The sequence below is a fragment of the Drosophila tropicalis genome, unplaced genomic scaffold, assembly GCF_018151085.1.
Source record: "Drosophila tropicalis isolate 14030-0801.00 unplaced genomic scaffold, ASM1815108v1 contig_593, whole genome shotgun sequence".
Classification (NCBI taxonomy): domain Eukaryota; kingdom Metazoa; phylum Arthropoda; class Insecta; order Diptera; family Drosophilidae; genus Drosophila; species Drosophila tropicalis.
The window spans coordinates 4,536,786-4,559,988 of NW_027173070.1; the positions used below are offsets into that span (position 1 = coordinate 4,536,786).

The following is a 23,203-nucleotide window of genomic DNA, read 5'->3' on the forward strand; positions in this document are numbered from 1 at the left end:
TTTGTAAACTTTTCGATTCAGTGAAATTTACTAACCTATTTTCATTTTCTTCGATTTTTTTCTAGATGCTCCAGGTAAAGAAAACCAACAACATCATAAAACACCAACATCATAAACATCATCATCAAACAAAAAAACACAACAAAACAAAAGACTTCATCATCAACACGCACCAAACAAAAACTTCATTATCATTTACTTTGTGCTAATAAAAATTTAAACAAAAAAAAAAAACCATTTCAATTTTGTGTTCTTCATAAAGTGTTTGTTTTATTCATTTTTTTAAAAATTAAATTAAAGTAATTTTTATTTGTATTTGTATTTATTTTGCATGTTGTTAACACTTGTTCTAAACTAACCCAGCAAACAAGGTCTGAGAAAAAAATATTTTTTTATGCTTTTTCATTTGTCACACAGCTGTCACCTTTCATATACATATAAAAAAATCTGATAAGCTTTTCTTCACGAACAATGAATAATCAAACTATGCCTTCATTTCCAGATTTGAGCAGAAAAGAGAATACTGCTCCTGAAATCCAGCGAATCCATCCTCGAAGCATTTTAAATGGCAATCTACAAAGGGAGAATGAGAATCAAATGGCTGCAACACGTCGCAAGCGTTTATCCGTCTCGGAAGTATCGGATATGTTGTTTGAATTCTATAAAACCAAATCGGCCAAGGCTCCAAAACAACAGGATTTAAGTAGCGAACTAATTGGTAAATATGGCCAAGTATCGCCTACTTCGGCAGAGACTTTGGAACCCTCGAGCATTGCAGCCATTGCAGTTTATGGCGCTGCCTCTGAGACGGCTTCAAAAAACTTGAATGCTGATGAAATGTTGGGTGCTGCCGCTGGTAATGCAGCATTTCATCCGCGACTCAAGTACACTCAAAAGTCAACAGCGGCCGCCCCAATTGACCAGGTGGGAATGGTTGGGGGTGGTATAACAGCCATACCAACATCGGTTTTGGTTTCGAACACAACGGCCGCCGCCAGGCCCAATCCTAAGCCACAGGCAGCTGCTATAGCAGAGGCCTTGATACGGAATGGCATGCATAGCTTCCAGCAACAATTGCGAGCCCAGGAAATATTGCGTCAGCAGACTCCACAACGTCGGCCGAAAGATGAACCTGATTTTACAGCAGGAGGAGGAGGAGCAGGAGGAGTGGGCGGAACAGCAGATATAACTCCAACAAAAATATTGGAGAATCTTTTACGCAAACAGCAAGAACGCGATTTGCGCAATTCCGAGTGTGAGAACGATCCTGGCTCTTCAACTGAGGATGAAGATGATAATCGATATCAGGCATTCGACGATATTCACCTTATGGACCAACAGCATCAGCAACAACAACAGCCATCTCTGAATCTCTTTGGCGGTTCGACCAACTCAATTCTAGATGCCCAGGCACAGGCTTTGCGGAATCTGGAGTTCACCTTGAGTGATTATGGCGGCAGCAGCAGCAACGGCAGCACCACAAGCCCCAATGGCATTGGCCTGGACGGAGAACCTGTCTACGAGTGTCGTCATTGTGGTAAGAAGTATCGCTGGAAGTCCACCCTACGTCGCCATGAGAATGTTGAGTGCGGTGGCAAGGAGCCATCACATCAGTGTCCTTATTGCCCATATAAATCCAAGCAGCGGGGTAATTTGGGTGTACATGTACGCAAACATCATACTGACTTGCCCCAATTGCCTAGCAAACGTCGCTCCAAATACTCTATGAAATGTGAACAGGGAATGGATATGGGAATGGGATTAGGCATGAGCATGGCCGTTAGCAGTGGCTCCATTTCGGATGATTCACAGGGCAAACTCATAATAGACTGCAACAAGTGAAAAGTAGAGAAAATAAATATATGGAATCTAAAGTGCGAAATGATACCAAATAAAACAGAAAATGTTTAAACAGGTCGGAAACAATTCCAAAGCGTGATTTCGTCGAATTTGCCATACTTCAAAATTAACAATAATTCTAAATAAATAATTGCTCTTTTTATATACACTACTTACACTATTTTTTTCGACGAAATCCAGGAATTCGTTAGAATCAGGCCAAATAATTATAAAGAGATTCCAAGAGATTCTTCCAATTAAACTTTTGATGTTCAATTTTAATTTGTTTGTCTGACGACTCAGTCTTATAATTATTGTCTACTTATTTCTTGTCATTATTTTTGTGTCATCCCAAATGAATAATTTTTATATGTTTCTTATTTTATTATAAGCAAGTGCAACTCAATCTAATCATGGCAACATAATCAAATTAATTATTAAGAAGACATCAATCACAAAAAAAAAGACTACCGACTACCAAAAATTGTACGCACGAGTTATTCACATTAGGAATAATCGCAGAGGTCAACTCAGCCGAATGTGCAATGGCCAAGCCTCACTCCGGAGGAACCGCCTTCATGATCACGGTTAACCTCTACGCCAGGTAGAAAAACAAACAAAAAAAAAAATACAAAACAATTTTAAGACATGATTATTAATTTTACCATTTAAGTGCCAGGAAATTGTCCTACTTAGAATTATAACGACATTTTATATATTAAGAAATTATGTCAACTATTTACATACATACAGTTCAGAGATATCTCGAATTAAATAATTTCAAAAAAAAAGATATTCAAATGGAAATGTAAAAGACCAAACCACAAAAAGATCTTGCCCTTGCCCAGCCACAAACAAAAACAAAAAAAAAAAAAAACGATCTCTGAACTTTCCAAGACTACGATCTCCCAAATTCATTTTCATATACTCATTATTTCTGACTGATTTAGTTATTTAAGGGAAAAGATTCACACAATTCCTCGATTCCCAATCCAAAAAGCATTCTTTTCGTATTTATTGACATTTTAAGACTGACAATTTTTATACCTTATGATTGTATTACCAAAAAAAAAAAAAAAAAAGAAGAAAAAAAACCAACACAAAGATTATTGAACCCATTTATAAAAAAAAAAAAAAAAAAAAACACTCCCAAACCAAAAAAAAAACCAAACCATTTTATAATCCAAATGAATTGTATTGTCATATTTTTTCAATTATTTTATTATATACCTATATATATTTATATTTATAAGATTTTATTGCTGCCATTTTTATGTTAACGAGAGCTCAAACTTAAGATGATCATTCAAATTATCGAACTGAAAGAAGGCAGTGAAACTGCGCCAAATGCAAACATAACGAAGACAAGACACACAATTTTTTTGTAATAATCTTTTTATACACATATATACATAACGTTTACATATTTAATTAAAACGCAATTTTTGTAACCTTTGTAGTAGTAATATATATACTATGTATATTTTTTCTTTTATTTATTAGGCGCAAGAGATTTTGTACTGTTCGAGTGTGTTTGTTTGTTTGTGTAAGTTCGAAGGCGATTAATGGGAGATTGCAAAGAATACAGGTTTAACACGTGAAAGATATATCGAGAAAAAAAAAAAACAACAAAATGCTTGCAAAACGGAATCAAATTGTATATATAATAACTATGTGTCTATTTAATGCGGATTGCACTCAGGATTGGGAACCCAGCGAGTTTAATACGAACAACCAATGGCCACGGTCAGAAAGTCCTCGAAACCAATGGTAATGGTGCCATTTTGTTGGGTATCGCGTTGCCGGAAAGCCTCTGTGAAACGTTGAACTTGCACGCACAGAACAATAAATTGGTCCACCGAGACTTCTTTGTGGCTCTGGGGATCGCTCTTTTTAACCAGGAAGTTGATAAACTCGGGCGTAAAACGGAAACCCATTTGGGTAAAAGCTGCGATAAAGAATAAGTAGTAGCTAGTATTTAGGCAACTAAAGACATTTGTTTATACTCACCCTGAGTTAGTTCGCTCTCTTCAATGTGCCCAGAGCTATCTTGATCGTAAGTTTTAAAGACTTGGAGCCATTGATTGATATAGTTGTATAGCTTTTCAAATTCATAGATATCAATAGTTCCACTGGCGTCATTATCAAACATGCCTGTAGGGGAGAAAAAAACAAACAGAGGAAAACTTTGCCGTTATTGACTTAAGTAAACACATAATAAAAAGTCATTAAACAAATAAACAAATCGGAGTCTAATGGGGGGCATATGTTGAACACTCAGTCGCAGAGTAAAACTATGTTCTGACTCACTTATCATCAGTTTGCAAGCATTGTCCGAAAAGTGTTCACCACGCCCATTAACAAGAGCTGCTTGCAATTCCGTTGAATTGATCTTTCCGGAGCGATCCCGATCTACCATAGCAAACCACTGTTGCGCCTGTGGAGAAACTTGAGCATTTTGTGGGGGAAATGCTCCGGGGGGTGGAGCATATCCGCCGCCAGGCTGTCCTGCATATGGATTGTAACCGCCACCCTGTAAATAATATGTGTCCCTTGATAATTGTCTTTTACATTCAGTTGGAAACTTACGTAGGACATTTTCTAACAAACTATGTGTATGTGTTTAATTAACAATTCCAATTAGAATTAGTGATACAAGTACATGAGCCACTATCGATATAATCTTAACGATGAATCGAATGAGTATTTGAAATATTCGATAAAAAAAATGCTATAATCGATAAACATAAGTTGTCGATATACCACAAACAAAAACAACGCAGACAAACAAAAACAAGCGGAAAATGTCGCAGGCTAATAAATTCGTCAATATGGATATATTTTCCAACTATCAAAAGTATATTGATAACGAGCAGGAGGTGCGAGAGAACATACGCCTAGTTGTACGCGAAATCGAACAACTTGCTAAAGATGCAACTATTAGGTTGCAGATTATTCACTCGGATCTGGCTCAAAGTAAGAAAGATGCCGGCAAATTGTTTTAAATGTTATTCACTTAATTCTTTTTATAATAGTTAGCAGTGCTTGTGGCCTGGCCAGGAAGCAGATCGAAGCCTGTGCCGAGAAATATGAAAAGTTGTCCGCTTTGGTTCGTCCGGGACAATATTACAGGTGAGTCACATTTGGATCTCTATATCATTTCAATGTGGGTAGTTGTTCAATGTTTTTTCCATTCCACAGATATTCAGATCATTGGACTTACATTACTCAGCGTTTGATCTTTTTGATTGCTTTGGTCGTATATTTGGAGGCGGGCTTTTTGGTAACTCGAGAAACTGTGGCTGAAATGCTTGGGCGTAAGTCAATACTAGGAGTCAGATTTAATGCCTCAGACGTGTAGACTAATTATCAATCTTCTACAGTGAAAACAAATCAAGTGGATGGATTTCATTTGGATATAGAAGATTACTTGCTGGGAATTTTGCTACTGGCATCAGAACTCTCACGATTCGCAACCAATTCCGTGACAATGGGCGACTATGAGCGTCCTTTGAACATTTCCCATTTCATTGGAGATTTGAATACAGGATTCCGTTTACTAAATCTAAAGAATGATGGCCTGCGCAAGCGTTTCGATGCCCTTAAATATGATGTGAAGAAAATTGAAGAAGTTGTTTATGACGTTAGCATACGTGGACTATCAACCGGCAAAGATAAGGAGCCAGTCGAACCAGAGCCAGTGGAGTAATCCTAATTCAATTGGAGTAGGTTAAGTTCGTAGACCTTATAAGTGAAAAAAATCACATTTAAAGTGCATTTCGTTTAATATTTCAAAAAACTCAAGTGAATTCAGTGAATATATATAGCTGCATATACTCTTATATCGGCAAAGATATCAAAAGGCCAAGATCTGTTAATTAGCAGACTCAAAAATGAGCAAAGCCATATGATCGAATCTAGGCATTTTTTTAATTGTTGATAAAATCTCGAGTTTGAAAAGATTGAACAATAAAAAAAAGCTTCTCATTTGGTTTTTTAAAAATCCTTTAACTTTATTCTAGCTTTAATTTTCAAAATATTATGAATTAGTTTCCATTAACGAGAAGTGTTGGCAACGCTTGAAGATCATATGGTCGAGCCTTCGCGCTTTTTCTCTGCTTCTCTTTTCAGTTGTTTTTTTACCACTGTCGCTGCAACACGTAGCGCGCTGTTTTCTTGTGTGTTTTTGTTGTTTGTATATTGGTGAACTGTGCACTGTGCCTGTGTGTGTGTGTTTCGTTGAATGCAATTTGCAGTATATATTTCGGATTAAAGGTTTTATCGCATTTATTTCTGAACCATAGGAAAACGTAAGTGCATTCACCCTTCTCTCCAGAAATTTATTTAGCAACGACCTCCTCGCTCAATCGAGGGGAAAAAAGAGGGCTCCACTAACAACCAGTTCTCCTGCTCTCACAAACTGCAATTGGGTCAAAAAAAAAAAAAAAAAAAAACCTAAAATATTTACCAGGCTAAGAATGAAGGTGGAGAGGAATCAGATGGTCTACTTGGCAAGGAAAACCCTTGCCAAAGGTTAATGACTCGCCAGAAAGGCTTAAACGTTTGCCAAACGGAGCCTCTAAAAATGGGTCAAGGCTGATAGCAGGAATAGGCAGAGTAGGAGGAGAAAAGAACATAAAAATATTTTACGACGTGGGCTGAAACAGATTGCATTTCATACTATTTATTTATTTCGTTTCGCTTTCGCATTGCAATTGAATGTGACCCACGAACCCATCTGGACCATCGTTATTATATAAACCACCAATCAGAGTGCAGCGAGGTTCACTAAAAAAAAAACTAGTTTAGAAAAAAAAATAGACACCAAAAGTAAATAATAATAATTACAACATACACGGCGGCCTCTGTGGCTAGCGGGTTGTTTTTTTCATTTTTTGTATTATAAGTTTGTTTTTTTGTTTTTGTTGCTTTTGCCTCTTCGTTTCATTTACAAAACACGCTTTTACTGAACGCAGTTCAAAGTCCAGGTTTCTATGCGGCGGCTTGACTGACGAGGCACAGTAAGAGAGAGAGAGAGAGCGAGAGCGAGCACAAGAGGTTTCTCTGGCAAACTTTTAAGTGGGAGTGAGAGAATGTGTGGGTGTGAGAGAGCAAAAACTGTGAGAATAACAAACATGCAAACACCTTTTGGTGCGAAAGAGATAAAATGCGACAGGTGGATGAATCTTGTGCTTCTCTCTCTCTATCTCTCTTTCTCTGTGTCTCGGTCTCAGTGCTAGAGTTACATACTTACATACATTTGTACATATGTAAATGTATGAAAATATTTAATGTTGATGAAATAGCATCGGCAACAAGTGGAAAGGTTGGAAAACTAATATCGCATACACTATAAAAATTTCGTTAAAATTAAGAAATAAAAGTATCTCACAGATACTCACCTAACCATCTCAGTCACACTCTGCTCGCCTTAGTACAAAGTCCAAAGTTAAGCTATTCATAATCACACACATCACAATGATCATCTTGTTGTCGCTCGTGATCTTCTCTCCTGCTGATTAGGCTAATTCCTGACGAGTTTATACATATGTACATATGTTTGTGAAATTTACCTCTTTTAACCTAAATGATAAGGTGCACTTTTTTTTTGTCTGATAACCTCCCACAACCAGACTGTTTCGTTCAATGCGTCACAAATTGTTCTAGGTTATTTGTATTTTTGGCCAACACTTGAGATTATCATCAATACCTCGTGCCTGCCGCAAATTGCGTTTTATATCAGCAAATAAAATTGCAAAAAATGAACCCCCCGCTAGTTGGCAATTAAATTGGACTTTAAACTAACGTTAAAACCTGTTGAATTATTGGTATGCTTATCGTTGCTAGTTTTTCTTTTCCTTTTTCGTTTATTGAATGTTTTTCAAAAAATAAACTTCTTATGCACTTATATCACTCGGGGACTTGTATACTTATGAGTATCCTCTAATACTTAAAATGAAGTAAACAAATGTGTAATTCCGTTAAAACGTGATAAGCAATTAAAATAAAAAATAGTATAATAACAAAATACTTAAGAGAGAATGTGCCCTGTAAATGTTGATAATTGCTATACCCTTAAAAAAGGTTTTGTTAAAATGAAGATGTACGTACAAATTTATTTATAAGATATACATTCTTGAACAGCATGTGAAGCCAACTCGAGGTGTCTTTCCTATGTGCTCAGTTTAAGAGCTATGCAAATTAAATTTGTTATTTATGCTTCTTGTTGTCAAAGGAAAGTTAGGTTTATAAAGCGGAATCAGACCTCTATAGCATATAGTGTCATGGGTATGTATAATGATGAAACAAGTCTTAGTCAGTTTTGAGTTGAGCAACAAATCTAGAACCCATATGATATTTCTAGTACAGCTCAGATCGGATGTTCTATAGCACGTTTTAAAATATGTAGAAGGAACCAACAAAAAAGTTTAAATGAAAAAACATCTTTGTTTGTTGAAATGATTGTACAAATACTACTTGTATATGCACAATATATGTATGAATATTATTTAAATAATTCTTAATCATACATACATATATGTAAGTATATATCAGTCAGGGTATTTAAACTTCGCCATAGCCGAAATTTTTGTTCTTGATATTGCTTTTTTTATCATCTATTCGCGCTCTCAGCTACATGCTATTTTTATAGTTGGTTAAATCAAAAACAAAGAAGAAGAGAGCGACAGAGGGGTTATGTATATATGAACCTATATATTAATATGGGGGGCCCGCCCCCTAAATCGTGTGATAAGCTATAATCGTCTATCATTTTTGCATTACCTTGCTTTGTTTATCTAACAGTAGCGCATTTGAATACGAATTTTAAGGGGGGATCTGTTCTTGATTTTTTCTTAAGCATATTGCCTCGAGTCTGGTATTGAAAGAGAAATATGTAATTTCATGTTAGAGATAAGCGATTTTCCTCAAATTTGGGGGCTTAGTAATCCCCATAATACCCCACTGACTTTGTATTCTCGCTCTCTCTTTACCTATGCATGTACATGACGATATCCAATTGCTAATTCGCAGGTTCTGATAAGATTATATCGATCTCAAGCAACCGGCATCGGTCAACGTACACTCTCTCTCACTCACACTCACTCTCCACCTCTTTGTGGGGCTCTCTTAGCCCGAGCCCCCTTTATTTCACACGCTCTCATAGATACTTACACAACGTCTACGTATGTTCATTTATATATGTATGTAGTATATACAGATGTGAATGTGTGTGCCCCTCTTGTCTGTCTTGCTATTTGTTTTTATACATACATTTTAAAGACCCCAACGCTGCGCCACGCAGTTGAAAAATCAGTTGACGCTCGACACTCAAGCGATCAAGTTAAGTTCCCTTTTCTATTCTCGGTAACGGGTGGTATTTGTTTGTTCATTTTCGAATTTCGCTTTATTTGTGTGTTTGAAATTGTCAACAGAATTTGAAGTGCAATTAGTTAAGACTAATTTAATTGAAACGCAAGACAGAGTCCTCGAGATTCTGCCAATTCTTTTTAGCCATCATCACAAGTAGCAGAACGAACAAAAGGTTTGTTGATTTGTTGTTGTGTGTTTTAAACCCACATTCAAGGTCGTCATGAATGAAAATAGAGGGGAAAACAAAAACATTTACTAGTCAAACGACTTGATATACATATGTATGTACATATGTATATTATATAGACCTCCCGAAAGTCTCTCCAATATATGTATGTGCACAAGGAAGTAATCTTAAGAGATTCTAGTTGTCAGTGTTTCGTGATAACGTTGAAACTCTTTCTCTTATCAGTTGTGCTTAGTTTGTTATATAAACAAAATATAAATGTCTGCCAAGGTTAAACCTTCTCCCCGCAATGAAAATCTACAGAAATAATACATTAATTTATATTCACTTTGGCCAATATACGAGTTTGTATAATTAACACGATAAACCGTAGAGAGGCAACCACACCAAACTATTGAATGGCATTTGGACTTGGACTTTGTACCTTTAGCTTTGCTAGTTTGTTTTTTCTTCTTTATTTTCTTTAATTTATGTTTTTTTATTTTCTTGTTTTGCTAACAAACAAATAAATGCCGGCAAGCAAGACATTCAAAAATACATATTAAGTATACGACAACGGTGTCTAGTCACAGTGGTAGTCAAAACTAGGTCAAATGAAAACAAAATTGGTAAATTGTTGTTGTTATTTGTATGTATACGTGTATATGTATTTGAAGAAACTACATAAAGTATAATAGAAAAAAGTCTTTGTTGCATTCGTAGCCTTCAAGTTCAAGATCTAGTTGTATCTTGTTATACTCGAAGGTCTTTCCTAGAGTTTTAGTTAAAAAACAAAAATAAAAACAAATTTTAAAGTCCCGCTTTTTGATCTACGATAAAAAACAGAGAGTGCAAAATGATTAGAGAAATACAGAGAAAGAAGAGCAAACATTATGTACATCACTCTCTTGCATGATCATAAAATTGATTATAAACAATTAATATGCATATAAACAAAGTAATATATGTACATACAAACAACTGGTTCAGAACTCAATCTCCATATAATCAAATTTCGAGGTTATTGCAATCCAATTGACTGAAAGATAGTCCCAACGAGTTTGAAGTTAAATATTTTTGTATTACCCAAAAATAATTTTAATTATAAGTACATGCATATATGAATGTCTAGAGTCTAGACCTTTAGAGCAAGCAGCTGACAAGTCTCACAATCAATCTCAAGCTCAAACTCTTGGGGTTATCATCAGTACAGCATTTGCATGACGTCAACACAGATCGATTGATTACAATCGATCTTCAAATGCATGGAAAAACTTATGGGCATACAATAAAAAGAATATGCTAGTTCTCTGCGAACTTTGCACGTAACAATATAAGGAATTCAAGCAGTTCTAGAATGGTTAACAACGTATTTCGTTTGAAACAGAGATAATCAACCATAAACAATAAACATTGTAGATATATATATTTAGGTGAATCATATAAAATTCGTCTGGTTATGGGTCTGGAAAATTTTATAGATAATATAAATGTGTACATACATATATACACAGGTGAAGGTACCTTATCAGTATTAGTAATTTACTTTTAAAAGTGATAATAAACGAACGATTAAATGTTTAAATAAATTAGGTTAATACTTTGGTTGTTGATCTTTTGTTAACTGATTTCTTTTTCTTCTTCTAGTGAATCGAATTCTAATATATATACATATAAATATATCAGTGAGAATCACTTGATAAGGTATGGCTGAAGCCCATTCTGCCGTTGCCTTTTCGTTTGCCATCACACACGATGGCTTCGACATCAACTATGATCATGAGGTGCTCAATTTGGTGTGGAATTCCGGTGTAAGATCTTGGAAGAAACGTGTTGCACGTGCCAGGGTAAGTTGAAAATTACAAACTTCTTTAAATCCCTTTAGCTTAATGATTTTAATTGTACATTTTTTAGAATGGTGTACGCAATGGCGTGTATCCGGCCCATATACAAAGCCTTTGGCTAATATCAGCCATAGCCTTGGGTCTACATTTTGCCGGCTATCAGGCACCATTTAATTTAACTAATCGAGTGCTAGTTCATCTGCCCTCTAATACTATAAATTGGCAAGTTACTGCCTGTTTTGTGGCAGCCTTGATTGTTTGGCTTTCAATATGCTTCACGATGAGATATACCTTAAAACTTTTGCTCATGTACAAGGGCTGGATGTATGAGTCCAGAGCACCAGGAAGTCGTGTCTCAGTTCCAACCATGTTATGGGTGGCTGTTGTACGTGTTCTATCCAGTTGGAATAAGCCGGGATTGTATAGTTTTCAAGGTTCGCTGCCACGCCTACCACTGCCTTCGGTTGAGGATACCATGCGTAGATACTTAAGAAGTGTACGACCACTTCTAGATGATGCCAACTACACCCGCATGGAGGGATTGGCCAAGGAGTTTCAACAAACAATTGGCAAAAAACTCCAATGGTATTTGAGGCTTAAGAGTTGGTGGTCAACCAATTATGTTTCTGATTGGTGGGAGGAATACGTTTATCTGCGAGGACGTGGTCCACTCTGTGTGAATAGCAATTTCTATGGCACTGATGCCATCTTTATGAATCTCACGAATAAACAGGCAGCCCGGGCAGCTAATGTAATATCGTTGTTGCTTAATTTCCGACGCCTTATTGAGCATCAAGAACTGCAGCCGGTAAGTGGAAATAATGATCATAACTTAACATAACTTAATGTTGATTCATCATCTGTTTTAGATCATGGTCCAGGGTATGATTCCTTTGTGCTCTTGGCAATATGAGCGTACATTTAATACGGCACGTGTGCCCGGCTTGGAGACAGATCGCATCATTCATTACCGAGACTCTAATCATATTGTAGTACTACATAAGGGTTGCTATTACAAAATGCTTATCTATTACAAAGGACGCATCCTTAGACCCTGCGAACTGCAAGTGTAAGAATCTAGGCCTAAAAATGTTGATGAGATATTGTTTTTAACAATGAACTTTTAATCTTTACAGTCAAATTGAGGATATCTTAAAGGCCAAAGCCACGCCGCTTGAGGGCGAAGAGCATTTGGCTGCTTTAACTGCCTGGAATCGTACCAAATGGGCTGATGCTAGGAATACCTATTTCTCGCGTGGTGTTAATCACGTCTCGCTGCGCACCATTGAATCGGCTGCCTTTGTTCTTTCTCTCGACGATGAACCCTTTGAATTTGACTTGGCTCGACCAGAGCTTCTAGATAATTTCGGAAAGAAATTGCTCCATGGCAATGGCTACAATCGTTGGTTCGACAAATGCTTTACTGTCTGTGTGGCTAACAATGGCCGTGTTGGTTTCAATGCTGAGCATACATGGTAAGTGCATAGCATTAACCTCAAATAATTTAAATATTGAAATTTCGATTCAAAATTGATCAAAATCATATTGAAAATCTGAAGGTCTGATGCAGCCATTGCCTCTCATATGTGGGAGAATCTTATAGTCGATGATCTAGCAACTGATGGGTAAAATTTTAATTTTCCTAAGCCATGTTGGCATCGGTGTTGGTCGTTTCCGACAGTTTAAGGCACATAAAAAACAATTCTTGATTAATTTTTATTTTATTTCTATTCTAACCCTTGGTTGTGGCTTAACAAAAACTTATAATTTTATTATTTATAATATTTATTTATAGGGCCGATGCACCGGTTATGGGACATCTTTGGGAATATATATTTGGTGATGATATTTATGGGTAAAATCCTAACTAACTTATTTATTAATTCACTAACTTGATTATTTTTTATCACTAATTTTGTGCGTCACTCTCAACTAACATTCTCATTTGATTTCTATTGTTACTCATCCATATAATACAATATATTTGTCTTTCTGTAGATACGATGAATCGGGCAATACAAAGGGTACACCAGAGTTCCAACCACCGCTGCCCACACGCCTAAGTTGGGACCTCAAGCCGTGTCTGACGCAAATTGAGGAGGCCACCATTGATGTGACCAAGCTAATTAATGAGGTCAACTTGCGTATTCTAGTACACCAAGAGTACGGTAAAGGTTTTATGAAGAAATGCCGCCTATCTCCCGACGCATATATACAGATGGCTCTGCAGTTGGCCTACTATCGGGATGCTGGACGCTTCTCTCTGACCTATGAGGCGTCGATGACGCGTCTCTTCCGTGAAGGCCGCACAGAAACAGTGCGTCCTTGTACTATTGAATCTGCTGCCTGGGTGAAGGCCATGCAAAATTCAAATACAACAAATGATGAGCGTGTTAAATTACTGCAAGATGCTTGTGATCGTCATCAGTTGGGCTATCAGGATGCCATGTGTGGCAATGGAATTGACAGGCATCTATTTTGCCTGTATGTAGTATCTAAATATCTGGAGGTTGATTCGCCTTTCCTCAACGAGGTTTTAAGTGAACCCTGGCGCCTGTCTACCAGTCAAACGCCTCATGGTCAGACACCCAAAATGGATCTAAAGAAGCATCCAAATTGCATAAGTGCTGGCGGTGGCTTTGGACCCGTCGCCGATGATGGTTATGGTGTATCCTACATTATAGCAGGTGAAAATTTGATTTTCTTCCATATCTCAGCAAAGACAACGTGCCAACAAACGGTAAGAAATATAAAATTCCACTTTGAATTGTTCAAATAATCTTTCTTTATGCCATTTTTAGAATGTCCATCGTTTTTCGGAGAATATAGTACAGGCTTTGGGCGATATACGTAGCATGTTTGAGCAGCATATGAAGGATCATCCACCAAAACCGAAAGCATCTTCCACCAAACCACTCACAAATGGTTCATCTACATAATGAAGCGACCTCCACTGTACTCACACAACCACACACACAGTTAGTCCTATTCATGTATAGATATACGTATGTATATGTCTATATATAGATTATTAGTAGGAGATTCTTGTTAGCATTTGTTTTTCCTTCTCTACTACAATCATCATCAACATTTTTGTCTATTCTAACGTTTGTAATTTGTAAGTGCAAAAGTCCAGAAGAAAACAATGCAATTTTTTTTTAAATATTGAACCAATTGTGACTTGTATGTTAGGTTTTTAGTCAACTTTTGCACAATCAATTACTACTGCTTCTCAATTAATTAGTTTGTAAGTTTTAGAAATATATAAACATATCTCTTAAATTTTAAATTTGTACAAAGGAATCGAAACTTTTTTAAAACCATATTTGAATGAACTTTCTAAGTAAGTATAACAAGTCTAAATCTGTTCTGAGAGAATCTTTTTTTTCTTTTATTTTCTGATAAATCTTGTATAATTTAGAATTGCTGAATGCGCGCTTGTATGGAGCTAGTCCAGCAGTTTCTTTTTTGATTTTGGTGTCGAAATGGTTTGCAATGAAACCCGTCGTGGTGTTTTGTTTTTAGGCGTAGCTGGTTTTGGTGTGGTTGCTGCTGTTGTCGTCGCTGCTTTTGTCGCCGCCACCGCAGTGCCTGCCTTTAATGGTGTTTTGACCACTGTTGCAACATCTTCTTTTCCGTCCCCTTCTTGTGTGTCCTCGTAGACCAAGCGTATATCTTCAGTATGCTCTGTGGTTACCTCATTAAGGGCAAGTGGTGTTGCTGTCTTTTCCAATTGTTTTTCTTCTGCTTTTTTAACCTCCTTGGGCAAAGGAGCAAGACCCTCATCCAGTGGCCAGGCATCCATGGCCTCTTCAACCACGACTGGAGCATTCACAGGGGCAGGGAAATCGATATGCACACGCGGCGTACGCCTTATCGCAATGGGAGTGGCTTGTTTGGCGGTGGCGGCAGATTGATTGGAGGCCTGTGGTGTCAGTGGAAAATTGCTGGTGCTGCTGCTACCAGGTGTACGAGGCTGCCTTCGCACCTGAATGGGTGTGGCAGGTCGACATTTCTTTTCAGGTGACTCGAATTTCTCCTCCGAACTAATGATCTGCTTGTCAAGAAGGACCACAACTGGAGGCTGTACGGGTTTATCTGGCTCATAGCTTGCCTTTCGCTTTATGTTTATAGACGAAGCTTCATCTGTTTTACGTGGAGATCGCCTGATGGCTATTGGTGTGGGGGTGACAGACACTTTACGCGGTGAACGCCTTATAGCAATGGGCTTCGGCTTGTCATCCGCCGGATTTGTGTCAATCTGCTTTGCCTTGGGGCTACTCGAACTGGATGAAGAAAAACTTTGGCGTGACGAGTCATTCTCATTGTCGTCTTCAATGTCGGTTTCCTTCTCTTTAATGTTATTTTGTGCAGCCATCTTTTCCTTTAGCGGTTTTCGTTGAGCTGGCTCATCGGCTGAAGGTTTTCTCATTACTTTCTGTTTCTTTTTCTTTAACGGTGGAATGTTCTCTGAGGATTTAAAAGCAGCTTCCAGCACTACTTCCATTTCCTCATACCGTTCACCCAATTCATCGGCTTCAAATGTCAGCAGCGAACAGAACCCATCGGTACTGGAGACAATTAACACTTCACCATCAGCTGACCAGGTGAGATCAGTGAGTCGAGTATAATGGATATTGGAGACGATACCAAAGGGAACTTGCTGTTGTGTGTCATAAAAGAGAACCGAATTCTTTGTGGCCACAGCATAGATCATACGATAGGGTAATTTTATAATGGGTGGATTCTTCTCCTCATTGTACGGTCTAAGGCGGTACAAAACAGGAGAACATCGCACAGCGACAGCGTATTCCTTGGGAAAGGGGAGCACATAGGCCGGACGAGACAGATCATATCGACTAAAGCCATAGGCAGTATTCGTAGGCTTTAAAACGCCATCATAATCTGTGATTCCAGCCGGCGTTATAAGCAGTTTGCCATCTGGAGTAAAACTTAGCCGACGAAAGAATGTCTGCAAAGTGCCATCATGATAGAGCCTTACACTCTTCTCATGCAATTCGTGATTCGTTTTAACAGGTAACGTCGACTTGCTGACTCTGTGAATTATCCTCTTGGTGTTGGCATCAAAGATGCGCAAGTGCCTGCAGTCAAAAATTATTACAAATCAATTCTCTCGGATAAATTATGTATGTTTTACTCACCTGTCCGTGCTCATTGTAGCAATGTACTGATTACATGGATCCCAGGCTACGCCTTGGACATATCCTTTATGATCATCTAATATTGCCAGAGATTTTCCCTTATGAACATCCCACAACATGGCTGTGTTATCCACTGATCCAGTCACCAGGAACAACGAATTTGGCGACCAACTCAAATCATAAATATCCTCTCGGTGACCACGCAGCACCTTCAAAGTTAGCCACACTTCCTTATCTTGACTGCCGTGACCATCGGCATCCACTATATTGATCACCTCGTGCTCGGCCTTCTGTTTCCATATAAACACTACACTCTCATCATCGCCAGATGCCAATAGCTCGCCGTTGGGAGACCATCGCACGGTGTTTACTGCCCGTTGGTGACGCGACAGATCAGCTGCCAGCTCTAATCCAACGTCTCCGTCTCCCCCGGACTCAACGGCGTCGCACTCCCCCCCTTTACGACGATTCAGGTACCAGATTAAAACATGGGCATCGGTGCCACCCGAAGCCAAACGGCAAATGGTCGATGACTGCAAACCCGTTCCTTTGTACTGTATATCTACACTCAGTACAGGATCACGATTATGCCATGAGATCTCGGGTATTTTGCACTTCATTTTTGTTTTCTGTTTTTGTTATTTACTTATTCTAAACGCAAATTTTTCTTCGACTAATGCAGTAGATTTGGCGCCTAAATAGAGCTGGGAATTCCATCGATAGCGCCATCGATAGTATCGACGGAACTGATAAACTAATCGAAATACCACGAAATATCACGCTTGTAGTGTTGAAAAACGAAAATAAGAATGTAACGTATTTCAAATTTTGTTGAAAATTTTTTTTTTGTATTGTACCTTTAAAGTAAATTAATATTTGGGCTTTATAAACCTAAAATTTGATGAACAAAATCTATGACTTGCGTATCGTAAGCTTTTAGTTGATTTGGCGGCAAACAGGGCTTACGGAACATTTGCTCCGAGCTGTAAATCCATTTTGTTGCCGCTGAAAATAACCAAAATTAATTATAAAGAAATAAAATGAAATCACTAAACAAAGCATTACCCCATTTACTGCCAAACAGCACGGGACAACCAGCATGTAATGTGCTCGGATCGGGGGAAATATTATTATCCAAATTGCTGAAGATCAATGCCGAGCCTTTCTTTGGAAAATTCGTAATTCTAAGAGGTGGAAAAACGGTGGCTCCTCCTTGTTGCACATTTGTCATCTGAGTTAGATTAAATTGTTCATAATTAGCCAAATATATATTATTTGCTGTCAATGTACTTACGTAAATAAGGACTGTAAGGATCCTATCGCCATACATTTTGTATTTATCATGCTTTAATAGAAATCAAATGACACGAAATAAAGGTAAATGTTTACTATTACTACTCGAGATTTTAGTGTTGGAAAATAAAAAACGGCTAAAAAAATCGATAACTTGAGTTTTAGTGTTGGTTAACGCAGTTATTCTAGGTTTTGGCGTTGCCAGACTGTCTTGATTTTTGGCGCGTATTTTGAACAGTGCTTTTTTTGGCGGGCAATTCAAATCGTATTGTTAATTTCAATTTTTTTTCCCCCAACTCAGTACTGCTAGAAAAAAAATGAAAAAAATATTACTTAAAAATAAGACTTAAAATACTGATTAAAATTAGATCTTAAAATATTAATAAAAAAATTATAAAATTTCAAAATAAAATTAAAAATGAAAAAAAAAACCAAAAATAGGAAAATTCAAAAAAAAAAAATCATCAAAACGACGGATGATGAGTTGCTCGAATTTTTGTTTGGTCATGGAGTACCAAGGAGGACAGTAAAATGTACCTCCTGTGGTAATCCAGCGACATTGAGCAAGGAATTTAATTTCCGATGTCAACGTCAAATTATTAAAAGGTGTAAATTTTTTGAAAGTATTAGGAAAGACACGATTTTTGAAAAATCAAATTTAAGTATGGGAAAGATCTGCTACCTTATAGCGCTTATGGTAACGGCTAATATGGAGCAGAAGTTCAATAAAGATGAGCATGGGATGTCTTTATTCGGGAGGTATACCTGTTACTGGGGGGTGTATTCGGGAAACGGAAATGAGGGCCAGCTCTGCTTGAGGTAATAAGGACCGTTACATAAAGCCAAACACTATCATTATGTCGGATTGTTGGACTGTGAAGGGGGTGCATCAAAGCGTAACTTTGATCCCTAAAAGCACATACCCAAAACATAAGTATATAGCGGAGTTGAGGTTACACCACGTATTCACTACGATTGGGTATCGGAATCATTGCCCAAAGAGGAGGAACTGGACTGGTCCAAATCCAGTGCCGCCAATGCCTCATCTAAGGGCAACAATTCCTTAAATGTGCCTGATTTGCACATTTGCCCAATTGTAGTGAACACATGGTGTAACCGATGTGTATGGTTTTTATATTTCCTTTTAACATGGAACTCCGCTATATACCCATCAAAGTGGTCGAGACGACGGCCGTAGTGCGGTATAACCGACCGTGCGTCTCGCCACATTCTTTCGATGTTTTGGGTATGTGCATTTGTGTCGGGATCAACAAAGTTTTTTGAATGGTTTACGCTTTGATGCACGAACCCTTCATCATCCAGACAGTTGTATGCCCTCCAACAATCCGACATAATGGTCGTGTTTGGCTTTATGTAATTTTTAATTACCTCAAGGAGGGTTTTTGCGGTGCGGTTGGGGACAGCGACAAGGAAGCATCGTTGCGTTCCCCTTTCAACCCCACCGAAAACCCACTGGCCCTCAACAACTCTACCTCTATTATATTTCCGCTTCCCGAATTTTGCCTCGTCGATTTCAACAATTCGGCCTTCACCCCCCAGTGTTTCCTTCATTTCTTCTTCTACCATTTTTAGGTACACCTCCCGAATAAATTTTTTCCATTGGACAATTGTCCTACTGGACATCCCATGCTCATCTTTATTGAACTTCTGCTCCATATTAGCCGTTACCATAAGCGCTATAAGGTAGCAGATCTTTCCCATACTTAAATTTGATTTTTCAAAAATCGTGTCTTTCCTAATACTTTCAAAAAATGTACACCTTTTAATAATTTGACGCCGATTCTCTACGAATCGGCGTTGACGTTGACATCGGAAATTAAATTCCTTGCTCAATGTCGCTGGATTACCACAGGAGGTACATTTTACTGTCCTCCTTGGTACTCCATGACCAAACAAAAATCCGAGCAATTCATCATCCGTCATTTTGACAAAGTTAAAGAGCGTTACTTTGCATCCGTCGCACGCCATGGTTAAATTTGAAGTGATTGAAAAATGTTTAGAAGCGATCGGAATGTTTTTTGGAGAGTAGAAATTCCATTATCTTCTCTTTCACTCGTTCTTATTTGCATGTAGAAAATATTGTATGAATTGACTCAATCATAACGCATACGCTGACCAAAAAGTCTCCAATTCAAAAGTGTCAGTGTATGCGTTATGATTGAGTCAATTCATAAAAAAGAGACAAAAAGGCGGTTCTTTTCGTCAGTATGTCGACATCAACACGAATTCATTAAAAAAAAAAATTAGCACGTGGTACATGCTATATATGTATGTATGTATGTGCATATAACACATACATACATATAATTAAATATTCGATTTTCTCGATAAGGAAAAAAAAGATATTTTTCGTGAGTTAAGTAACGTACTTTATTATTTGAAAGGAAACTTAGAACTAATTACAAAAATGTCTTATGGTTATATTTATAGCTAAATTTGGGAGCCCTTTGGTGGCGTGGTTGATACTTCGACGATTTGATTGGTCCGACTTTAAATGCTGAGTTAGCGTTCTCACGCCTTTGGTTGTTAGGGGGACAATTATTATTTCAAGTGTTCAATTGTTTATGTTAGTTTTTATGGATTAGCGTTCATACGCTTTGGTTTTGAGGGGGACAATTATTACTTCAAGTGTTCGATTGTTTATGTTAATTTTTATGGATTAGCGTTCATACGCTTTGGTTTTGAGGGGGACAATTGTTTACGTTATGATTTTTAGGGGCCGAAATATTTATATGTTATTGGGTATTGGAGTCGGATATATGACTATATATAGAATGCCCTCTGCAAATGACCAAGCTGCTAAATTGCAATCTAATATTGTTATTCAGTTTGACATTTTTTGGCATAAGCTTCAATTTAATTACAAAGGTCTGAAATTTTCCAAGCATATTAGTGGAATAGAATTTCAATATCAATTTGCTCAATTTTAAATGAAGCCAAATAATCTTATTTTTAGCCTAACTAACACATTAATAAAAATGTTTTATCGTTGCAGTGCTAGGATACCACGAACAAATTAATTAAAAATATATTTATCTCAATTTCAATTTTTGGAAGTACTAAATATTAAATCCTTGAGTTTCAATTAATTGATATCAAAATAAATAATATTTAAAAGAATTTTTAATTAATTTGAATTTTAATGGCTGTCATTCCGACACAAGAAGGTTTGATAATAACGCGATCAAATTGTTAAACACCAGGCTTGTTTTCTATTTTCAATTTTTTTTTATTTAAATTCAAAATTCCATTAAGGTAAATATATATGTAGGTAAACATCTTCAACCTTTAACTTTACGTCATTGCCCATTAAATAAACCTAATTGCACTGAAATATAGCAAATAACACACTATTATATACATACATAAATTTCTGCCAATTGTCTTTTGTAAAAATACAAATTTTCAAATTGTCAACAATCCATTTGAATTTGCCGCAAAAATTTAAATATGGCGCCAATTTTATACCAGAAAATTTGGTATCTGGCAACGCCATTTGGCGCGCTTTCCAACATTGTCGTAACATTTGGGCACACTATTTTAGCTGGAAACAGTTAGATTCACCTATTTTTAGCTTTTATCCCGCTAAAAAACTCAATTTTCTTTTGTTAATTACACAAAAACTACGAAATAAATCGCGAAGGCGCACCTGAGGTCGTGCTCGTGGAATTTTTCTCTTTCGTTTGATACCAAAATTATGTAGTTTAAGGGCGTTTTGGGCCCGAGTAGTAATAGTAAACATTTACCGAAATAAATATATCTAAAGCTCTATATATAGTAGAAAACATACTTACATCTTTTCCGAAGAAATCAAAATGTGACCTGAAGTAGCCACCTAATCCATAATTCATTACCTGCAATTGATCTGAACTATTGGCAAAGACATTTAGATGTGTCATATCTGATACACGTTGCCTTAAAATATCCACCACATAGCTATCATTATTATTTAAAAAAACACTGTTGGAAGTACGATAATTTACAGGCACATTTGTTTCCTTTGCATAATCATAGACGGTACTACGTTTTATCGTAGGCACAGCTATCCGTTTAAGTTCCTCGATTTCGCGATCAGATATAATATCATGATAGATTGCCACAAATGGCAAGTCGTTCAAAATTTCACATTTAAAGGGAGCTAACAATAGAAAGGGTTCGTCTTTAGAATCATAGTAACAACTCAATCCTTTTGGATTTTCGAATTCGCCACGGCAACAGTTCTGAAAGTTTTTCAAATATGTTCTTTCGTCGGACTTTTCCGGTTTTGTCAACTTGTAGAAATCTTTTTCAATTAGCTTCATTTTGAGATAATGGGGTGCATGCCATAAACCTTCTTCAACGACAATCCAAGCTAAGAATTTATTATCTACAGATAAAGAAAAATTAAAAATCTATTGAAATGTTCTTTTGTTACTTGTTGTACTTACTAATTTTTAGTAGATTCATGGCATAAATCTGTGACAAATCCATTTCATGTAAGCCCAAAACCTTATAGTAATTTATCTGAGCTTCTTCCGCATTCATAAAGTAGACACAAGTTAAGTACAACCAATTATGTGCATCCTTATAATATTTGTTCTTGAAAGCATATTGACCCAGTGCGTACAGGTCCAAAGCATTAAGACTAGAGCTGGAGAAGTAATGATACCAATTCTTTAATGAAGATTGACACTTCAAATTTTTTTGTATAGTTACTTGTACTGTTTGTCATTGAGCAATCCTTTGGCAAAATCCTTTGGCTCAATTAGATAAACGTCCAAAATAAGTAACACACTGTCCAAGGCATCATTATAATCCTCACGTATGGGAAAATTTGGTCGCATTTCTTGAATATGTTTTTGAGCGTCTGCAATAGGAAAAACCTGGCCATTTAACTGAGATTCATATGAAGTTACTTAATTCTCTCACCTGTTGCCACATCTTTTGTCATTAAACTTAGCCACTGGGCCCAATCCAAATATTGGCTTCTTAGACTTATAAAATGATTGATCCCATGATATTCATCATTCTTTACATTCACCTCTAAACACTTAAGTTTAATCTCCAAGTAATTAATGGCTCTACAAAAATCGTTTTTTTAAGGATAGAAAATCTAAGAACAATTTAATTCACACATAACTAACTTCTTTACAATTCCTAATTTGCTTTTCATTTCCTTGGCATAATTTTGCAAATCGGAAATAAGTAAATATTTTAAACGTTGCAAATAAACCATTTCCGATACGGATGACGAAAAGTATATATCATAATCTTGCGATCGACAAAAAGATGGAAATAATAAAGTCAATAATACTAGAGTAAACTTCATTCTTTTATGTTGCTAGCTGAACTCAAACTGAATTTGGGTTAAACGTTTTTTACATTTTCGAGTTTTTCTGTAACCAATTGATTGGAAACATGATTACGGCATGAGAGAGTGGAAATTTAAAGATAACTTTACTACAATTGTTTGAATTTACGATATCTCGGTGTAAAAACTTTTACAATAAAATTACACAAATTATTTC

General features: G+C 36.9%; 6 protein-coding genes, 1 long non-coding RNA gene and 1 other non-coding gene across 10 annotated transcripts in view; 3 read left to right on the forward strand and 5 right to left on the reverse strand.

Annotated features, from left to right (window-relative positions):
- The window catches only part of lola (longitudinals lacking), a 72,222-nt gene extending 68,913 nt beyond the window's left edge, over positions 1 to 3,309 (forward strand). Inside the window, exon 6 of the mRNA XM_068290034.1 lies at positions 503 to 3,309. Coding sequence (XP_068146135.1) covers positions 503 to 1,842 — 1,340 coding nt within the window. The 3' untranslated portion in view covers positions 1,843 to 3,309. The remainder of the gene's footprint in view (positions 1 to 502) is intronic.
- Positions 2,282 to 2,451, reverse strand: LOC137578435 (U1 spliceosomal RNA). Its single transcript, XR_011032640.1, has one exon. It is a non-coding gene; the product is annotated as a U1 spliceosomal RNA (small nuclear RNA).
- On the reverse strand, positions 3,292 to 4,515 carry Pef (Peflin). Its single transcript, XM_068290057.1, has 4 exons — positions 4,429 to 4,515; positions 4,150 to 4,372; positions 3,850 to 3,993; positions 3,292 to 3,787 (listed from the first exon to the last, which is right to left on the reverse strand). The coding sequence occupies exons 1-4, from the start codon at positions 4,435 to 4,437 to the stop codon at positions 3,561 to 3,563; spliced, it is 603 nt and encodes a 200-aa protein (XP_068146158.1). The 5' UTR covers positions 4,438 to 4,515; the 3' UTR covers positions 3,292 to 3,560.
- An 84-nt stretch (positions 4,516 to 4,599) lies between these two features.
- trsn (translin) lies at positions 4,600 to 5,842 on the forward strand. The gene is made up of 4 exons (XM_068290056.1): positions 4,600 to 4,815; positions 4,875 to 4,971; positions 5,041 to 5,156; positions 5,223 to 5,842. Exons 1-4 carry the CDS (start codon positions 4,644 to 4,646, stop codon positions 5,546 to 5,548), a joined length of 711 nt encoding a protein of 236 aa, XP_068146157.1. The 5' UTR covers positions 4,600 to 4,643; the 3' UTR covers positions 5,549 to 5,842.
- Positions 5,843 to 5,992: 150 nt separating this feature from the next.
- whd (carnitine O-palmitoyltransferase whd) lies at positions 5,993 to 14,509 on the forward strand. 3 transcript variants are annotated; one of them, XM_068290052.1, is made up of 8 exons: positions 5,993 to 6,149; positions 11,024 to 11,223; positions 11,291 to 12,028; positions 12,090 to 12,289; positions 12,357 to 12,695; positions 12,780 to 12,845; positions 13,219 to 13,960; positions 14,022 to 14,509. In XM_068290052.1, exons 2-8 carry the CDS (start codon positions 11,083 to 11,085, stop codon positions 14,157 to 14,159), a joined length of 2,364 nt encoding a protein of 787 aa, XP_068146153.1. In that variant the 5' UTR covers positions 5,993 to 6,149; positions 11,024 to 11,082; the 3' UTR covers positions 14,160 to 14,509. The 3 variants fall into 3 exon arrangements, with proteins under 3 accessions (XP_068146153.1, XP_068146155.1, XP_068146154.1); XM_068290054.1 differs by lacking the exon at positions 12,780 to 12,845 and adding an exon at positions 13,016 to 13,075 and having other exon boundaries at positions 5,994 to 6,149; XM_068290053.1 differs by lacking the exon at positions 5,993 to 6,149 and adding an exon at positions 9,180 to 9,382.
- Positions 6,262 to 7,300, reverse strand: LOC137576766 (uncharacterized). The gene is made up of 3 exons (XR_011032317.1): positions 7,242 to 7,300; positions 6,695 to 7,189; positions 6,262 to 6,627 (listed from the first exon to the last, which is right to left on the reverse strand). It is a non-coding gene; the product is annotated as an uncharacterized lncRNA (long non-coding RNA).
- Positions 14,510 to 14,585: 76 nt separating the features above from the next.
- On the reverse strand, positions 14,586 to 17,086 carry Caf1-105 (chromatin assembly factor 1, p105 subunit). The gene is made up of 2 exons (XM_068290055.1): positions 16,383 to 17,086; positions 14,586 to 16,322 (listed from the first exon to the last, which is right to left on the reverse strand). Exons 1-2 carry the CDS (start codon positions 17,000 to 17,002, stop codon positions 14,669 to 14,671), a joined length of 2,274 nt encoding a protein of 757 aa, XP_068146156.1. The 5' UTR covers positions 17,003 to 17,086; the 3' UTR covers positions 14,586 to 14,668.
- Positions 17,087 to 17,226: 140 nt separating this feature from the next.
- LOC137577955 (prolyl 4-hydroxylase subunit alpha-1-like) lies at positions 17,227 to 22,519 on the reverse strand. The gene is made up of 5 exons (XM_068291558.1): positions 22,392 to 22,519; positions 22,124 to 22,326; positions 21,491 to 21,834; positions 17,448 to 17,613; positions 17,227 to 17,387 (listed from the first exon to the last, which is right to left on the reverse strand). Exons 1-5 carry the CDS (start codon positions 22,517 to 22,519, stop codon positions 17,266 to 17,268), a joined length of 963 nt encoding a protein of 320 aa, XP_068147659.1. The 3' UTR covers positions 17,227 to 17,265.
- Positions 22,520 to 23,203: the final 684 nt, after the last annotated feature.

Bases quoted from the DNA above. Each gene is read 5' to 3' on its own strand.
- LOC137577955 (XM_068291558.1), bottom strand. From the start codon at position 22,519: ATGCGACCAAATTTTCCCATACGTGAGGATTATAATGATGCCTTGGAC. The intron at 22,327-22,391 runs GTAACTATACAA...TTACTTCTCCAG, and splicing joins CTCAATGACAAACAGTACAA to CTCTAGTCTTAATGCTTTGG. The intron at 17,614-21,490 runs GTAAGTATGTTT...AATCTAACTCAG, and splicing joins TTGATTTCTTCGGAAAAGAT to ATGACAAATGTGCAACAAGG.
- whd (XM_068290052.1), top strand. From the start codon at position 11,083: ATGGCTGAAGCCCATTCTGCCGTTGCCTTTTCGTTTGCCATCACACAC. The intron at 12,029-12,089 runs GTAAGTGGAAAT...CATCTGTTTTAG, and splicing joins AGCATCAAGAACTGCAGCCG to ATCATGGTCCAGGGTATGAT. The intron at 12,846-13,218 runs GTAAAATTTTAA...GTCTTTCTGTAG, and splicing joins GATGATCTAGCAACTGATGG to ATACGATGAATCGGGCAATA.
- Pef (XM_068290057.1), bottom strand. The intron at 3,994-4,149 runs GTGAGTCAGAAC...TCTCCCCTACAG, and splicing joins TGCTTGCAAACTGATGATAA to GCATGTTTGATAATGACGCC. The intron at 3,788-3,849 runs GTGAGTATAAAC...TCTTTATCGCAG, and splicing joins AGAGAGCGAACTAACTCAGG to CTTTTACCCAAATGGGTTTC.
- trsn (XM_068290056.1), top strand. From the start codon at position 4,644: ATGTCGCAGGCTAATAAATTCGTCAATATGGATATATTTTCCAACTAT. The intron at 4,816-4,874 runs GTAAGAAAGATG...TTTTTATAATAG, and splicing joins TCACTCGGATCTGGCTCAAA to TTAGCAGTGCTTGTGGCCTG. The intron at 4,972-5,040 runs GTGAGTCACATT...TCCATTCCACAG, and splicing joins CGTCCGGGACAATATTACAG to ATATTCAGATCATTGGACTT.
- Caf1-105 (XM_068290055.1), bottom strand. From the start codon at position 17,002: ATGAAGTGCAAAATACCCGAGATCTCATGGCATAATCGTGATCCTGTA. The intron at 16,323-16,382 runs GTGAGTAAAACA...TTTTGACTGCAG, and splicing joins GCTACAATGAGCACGGACAG to GCACTTGCGCATCTTTGATG.